A 6,258-nucleotide genomic window follows, 5' to 3' on the forward strand; every position below is an offset into this window, starting at 1 on the left:
CGTCTAATTTTATAAGATGAGTGTTTGCTGCTGATCCATAAATTATACTTCCATAATCAATATTTGATCTAATTAATCCTGTATAAATTCTTTTTAATGATGTTCGATCTGCTCCCCAATCAATACCAGCCATACATCTCATAATGTTTAATATTGTTTTGCATTTATCTATGATTTTTTCTATATGTACTTTCCATATAATTTTTTCATCAAACCATATACCTAAAAATTTTATATTTTTTACTTGTTCTAAAACTTGATTGTATAATTTTAGTTTTATATTTTCTCTTTTCCTTTTCTGTGTAAACACCATTACTTTTGTTTTTTCCACTGAGAATTTAAATCCCCATTGATTTGCCCATTGTTCTATTCTAATAATCTCATCCTGTATTTTCTTTTCAATAAATTTGATATTACGACCCCTTTTCCATATAGCTCCATCATCTGCAAATATGGTGACACCTCGCTGTTGGCTCCCAGGGAAATGACGTCATCTCTTCGCGCAGCAGCGAGACGTCGGACAGAAGACTGGTGGGGAACATCTGCCCTCTAACGGCTGATAGAAGAACTACAACCAAATAGTGAAGAAGAGAAACACATTTCTGAAAGAAAACGACGTTTTTTCATTTCGTTAAATTGTTTAATGATGTTTATTTGGTATTTAAAAACGACTTTTCCGAAGAGTCTTGTGTAAAGAGTTTTTCTTTTTTGTAAATTATTATTTTAAATTAGACAAAAAGTTAAACCAGTCTTTATCAATTTTGCCAGGCAGTATTTCAAGAAATAAACACACAGATGGTGTTTAGGAATAACATAGAAAAAAATAGAGAAATTAATAATTTTTTCCTAAAATTAAAATAAGAAAATATAAAAGTTACATTCACATTTTTGTTCTTTCATTTAAGCTTACATTTTGTCTTATTAAATTATAAAATGTTTTCTTTTGCTATAATATAGTTTTCATTTTTCTGATGTTGTTAAATCAATTATGTCAATTTGTTTTTTGCATTTTATATCAAATTAATTAAAAATTGTATATATTATGTTGATTGTGGCAGACAATTCTATATAAACCAAACATTATTGACGTTTTTTATTTTGAAAGCGATCAAACCACCGGAAGTCGCTGTGCAACTTATTTTGGGTCGCTTGTCACCAGCCTCAGCAGACCGCGTCCATTCTCAACAACAACCAGAGCAAATAACGGGACTTCAGGCAAAATGCACCGACTCTTGCTGGTGTTTTTGGCCGCTGCCGGGGTTTCGGCGATCGGCCTCCCGAGCCTGGATGTCTTTCCGGCGGCCGAGCCATGCGACGCTCCGCTGCAATGGGAGGGAAAGTGGGTGATGTACGACCACAACACGGGCAGAAACAACCGGGCCGCGGTCTCCTACGACGGCCAGAACCAGAGGATCCGAGTCCTGCAGCAGCACAAGAAACACACTCCATGTCAGAGGTACAAACTCGCAACTGTGTTTTATTCTTGTCAATTAAATGCTCAAAATGCAAAAAACACAACTAATAATTCCACCAGTAATTTTGTGATATTGGTAATCAAAGGTAAAAAATATGCTTATATTCCTCTAGTTTTACCTTCAAATATCCACTTAAAGTATCTAATTATGACCAAACTAATAATAGTTATAACTCCTCCCACTCAGCAGGAGACTGAACAATAACTCCTCCCACTCAGCAGGAGACTGAACAATAACTCCTCCCACTCAGCAGGAGACTGAACAATAACTCCTCCCACTCAGCAGGACCTGTGCATACAACAGAAACCTTCCAGATTGGGTTGATACCACGGCACTCAATAAAGCAATGAAAAACATGCTTGTAAAGAAGATCTTGCAATAAATGAAATAAAATACCATAGATATAAAGTGAAAGGATTGAAATATAATGCAGTAACATTTGCACAAATCCACAAATCTATTCTTTCTTTTGTGTTGTTGCAGGTTCTTTGAGTACATCTACCTGTATCAGAACAAGGTGATGTTCCAGATTGATCAGAAGACCAAAGAGTGCTCAAAGATCGCTCTGACAGAGGCCTGGGATCCCTTCGACATCCCAAAAAACTCAACCTTTGAGAATCAGTACTTCATCGGTGGCCCCGGGGACAACGTGGAGGTCCAGGAGTGGTCAGACAGGAAGCCAGCACGGCAGCGTAAGTATGCTGGTCCATGTTTGATGAAACACAAAAATTCAGTTTGAACAAACGCTAGAAAATACAATTGAATTCATTTAAAACGGATGAAATGACAAGTCCTGGTTGAAAATAAACTAAGATGCCGAGTCACATTTAGATTAGTTGATCAGAACCAGCTGGTTTGTTTTTACTGCTTCTGAGATGACTCCAAACTGTGCAACATGTCTGGTGAAAACGAATTATTAGATAATAAAAGAAAAAACTATATATAAGTTCCAGTGTGTAGCTTTTAAAACATTACCTGTGCAGAAATTCAGTTCCTGACATTTTCTTAACTGCACTTTACACTTTAGCTTGTATTTTATCTATCTGCCACTAGAGGACGACATAATTCAATTCAATTTGATCTGAAAGTTCACCGGCTTAATGTGTGACGCCTTACAATTTGTAACAGCTTTGAAATCCTTTCTGCTAAAGAACAATGTCCAGATGTTTCTCTTCTGGTCATGCTTTTGGTTTAACAGACATTATGATTAAACTTTATACTTCTTATCATGTTGTAGTTTCTATAACATCTGCCCATTTTTCCTTTAGATGAGGCCTGGGTTGGTGTTTACACCCTGAAGGATTGCTACCCGGTGCAGGAGACCTACGCCAAGAACAGCACCGTCACCACCTCCACCCGTTTCCTCAGTCTGCAGCTGGGCATCAGCGACCCCAACGTCTTCACCCCGCCCCTCACCTGCCAGTCATCCCGCCCTGAGAGGATGGTCGAGTTCGACTGTTGAGGCCTCCTCAGGAATCACCGTTGACCTTAGATAATCAACAGCTTTTTCAGTCAATTGCTTCCTGACATTTGACCAGTTAATAAACACTAACTGTGGACAAAAGCACACATACAGAGGTTGGACAATGAAACTGAAACACCTGGTTTTAGACCACAATAATTTATTAGTATGGTGTAGGGCCTCCTTTTGCAGCCAATACAGGGTCAATTCATCTTGGGAATGACATATACAAGTCCTACACAGTGGTCAGAGGGATTTTAAGTCATTCTTCTTGCAGGATAGTGGCCAGGTCACTACGTGATACTGGTGGAGGAAAACGTTTCCTGACTCGCTCCTCCAAAACACCCCAAAGTGGCTCAATAATATTTAGATCTGGTGACTGTGCAGGCCATGGGAGATGTTCAACTTCACTTTCATGTTCATCAAACCAATCTTTCACCAGTCTTGCTGTGTATATTGGTGCATTGTCATCCTGATACACGGCACCGCCTTCAGGATACAATGTTTGAACCATTGGATGAACATGGTCCTCAAGAATAGTTTGGTAGTCCTTGGCAGTGACGCGCCCATCTAGCACAAGTATTGGGCCAAGGGAATGCCATGACATGGCAGCCCAAACCATCACTGATCCACCCCCATGCTTCACTCTGGGCATGCAACAGTCTGGGTGGTACTCTTCTTTGGGGCTTCTCCACACCGTAACTCTCCTGGATGTGTGGAAAACAGTAAAGGTGGACTAATCAGAGAACAAGACATGTTTCACATTGTCCACAGCCCAAGATTTGCGCTCCTTGCACCATTGAAACCAACGTTTGGCATTGGCATGAGTGACCAAAGGTTTGGCTATAGCAGCCCGGCCGTGTATATTGACCCTGTGGAGCTCCTGATGAACAGTTCTGGTGGAAACAGGAGAGTTGAGGTGCACATTTAATTCTGCTGTGATTTGGGCAGCAGTGGTTTTATGTTTTTTGGATACAATCCGGGTTAGCACCCGAACATCCCTTTCAGACAGCTTCCTCTTGCGTCCACAGTTAATCCTGTTGGATGTGGTTCGTCCTTCTTGGTGGTATGCTGACATTACCCTGGATACCGTGGCTCTTGATACATCACAAAGACTTGCTGTCTTGGTCACAGATGCGCCAGCAAGACGTGCACCAACAATTTGTCCTCTTTTGAACTCTGGTATGTCACCCATAATGTTGTGTGCATTTCAATATTTTGAGCAAAACTGTGCTCTTACCCTGCTAATTGAACCTTCACACTCTGCTCTTACTGGTGCAATGTGTAATCAATGAAGACTGGCTACCAGGCTGGTCCAATTTAGCCATGAAACCTCCCACACTAAAATGACAGGTGTTTCAGTTTCATTGTCCAACCCCTGTATGTTGCTGTAGAAGTTGTACTTGAATTAAAGTGGAAGTACTGCAAGTTTCTGTGTTGAATCTGTATTTACTCTCTAAATTTAGATCTAAAGAATAGAAATCACTCTTGTGGGCTAATGACAACTAAATAAATGTTGCTTTTATGGAAGCTGTTGCTTTTTTAAATTAATGGAAACTACTGATTTAATTTTCAATGTTTTTCTTTTAATATGTGTGATGTACTTATAATAAAAACATTGTTAATCTAAATGAAAAGTGAGTTTTGACATTATTTTCCTGTTATTTAAAAAGGGACTACCATTGCCTTATTAAAGAGGTGGATAGTCAAACAAAGCCTTCAGGTCCTCCTGCATCTTTAAAACCTCAGGCCTTGGTATTAACAAGGTGTAGTATTACTTCCAGTTTGCTCCTGATGTTTTTAAACATGCCTGGACCCCTCAGTTTTCCAGCCTGCTTTTAAACATTTATGTTGCACTGTTAAGGGTTAACCAAAAGACTCTGGAAGCTCTGTGATTCTTGTACTTCTAGATCTTACCGCAGCGTTTCATACCGTGGACCACAATCTCTCTTGTTTGGCATTAAAGATGCAGCACTGGATTGACTTCATTCCTATTTGAGAGACAAAATGTTTAGTGTTAAAACTGAACATTTTCTCTCCATCTCAAACCCCTCTTTCTTGCAGGGTTCCTCAGGGCTCAATTCTTATTTAATAAACAGATGAACTCTGTTTTGCAAAAACGTTTCTTCTATTTAAGGCAAATAGCAAAACTTAAGCTAGTTTTGTTAAACTGACTTGCCTGTAATTGAACTGCTCCACACAGACATGAGCACATCTCACATATTCTGTCCTTCCTTCATTTATTTTGTGTGCTTTACAAAATACATTTTAAAATCCTAAAGTTGACTTATAAATGCCTTAATGGTCTTAATTATACCTCTCTGATTAACTTCACCCTTATCTTCCTTTGCAGACCCTTAGATCAGCCGACCAGCTGCTTTTAGTTGTCCAATAAACTAGGAGGAAACTTATGCCTCTTCTCCATTCACGCCTCCAAGTCACTCGTCCTCGCTCTGCTAAGCATGAAACCTGTTGTGTTTTTATCGACTCAGTGACACTGACAAAGCCCCACCCGCCTTCAGCCACCAGCGTCATGTGCTGTGGTTCACAACCGTGCTGCAATATGCCGTAAAATCCATGGCTTGTCATTCTCTCCTCTACCTCCACAAACGCTGTCTCATGTCGTGTTGTCCCATCAAGCTGCCGTTGAATATTGCAGTCTCCTATGATGCACAGAAAAGCCTGCACTTCATTGTTGCACCAAGGGTTAGTCTTGCTTGTTGCTTGTGAAGAGTCCTGCCTGTAGTGTAGCGAGTTTGTACAATGGCGGTCATTTTTCTGCTCACTGACTCATTTGGCCGACAACGCCCTTGGTCAATCGGCAAACAGCAGTCTGTTCATGTCATATTTTGGCCCTGCGCGGCCCCAACGGGACCTGCTGCTGGGCAGGTACCAAAAAAGCCAGTAATGGAAAAGGTCCCAAAACAGGCTGAGTGGAGTGGAGCCATCCTAAATAGAGCTCATGGTAAAGGGACATTAGAGTGTCCCAAACTGGAACACATTGCTTTAAATATCAGAGAGGCATCTTTGCTGTTAGTTACTTGGTCTTTTTATTATCTTTTACTATTTTATAAGTGTTTTCTCTTATGCAACAAAAATATATTTCCATATATTTTATGTTAATATATGAAACTGCTACAATATATTGAATAATATGTAAGAAAAATGAAATATATTTAACACCATTAATTTACACATTATGAAATATATTATTTAATATAAAATGTAAAGACATAATCAAATATATTGTCTTATCTTTTACAATATATGAAAAGTGGCAATTTCTTCTATATTATTTGAAAAGATAGCAATATCAGTTTC

At 39.3% G+C, this 6,258-nt stretch overlaps 1 protein-coding gene across 1 annotated transcript; it reads left to right on the forward strand.

The window, feature by feature from the left end:
* Window positions 1-1,106: 1,106 nt before the first annotated feature.
* On the forward strand, window positions 1,107-3,005 carry epdr1 (ependymin related 1). The gene is made up of 3 exons (XM_047368796.1): window positions 1,107-1,456; window positions 1,959-2,167; window positions 2,744-3,005. Exons 1-3 carry the CDS (start codon window positions 1,221-1,223, stop codon window positions 2,935-2,937), a joined length of 639 nt encoding a protein of 212 aa, XP_047224752.1. The 5' UTR covers window positions 1,107-1,220; the 3' UTR covers window positions 2,938-3,005.
* Window positions 3,006-6,258: the final 3,253 nt, after the last annotated feature.

Source organism: Girardinichthys multiradiatus, chromosome 6, assembly GCF_021462225.1.
Source record: "Girardinichthys multiradiatus isolate DD_20200921_A chromosome 6, DD_fGirMul_XY1, whole genome shotgun sequence".
NCBI lineage: Eukaryota > Metazoa > Chordata > Actinopteri > Cyprinodontiformes > Goodeidae > Girardinichthys > Girardinichthys multiradiatus.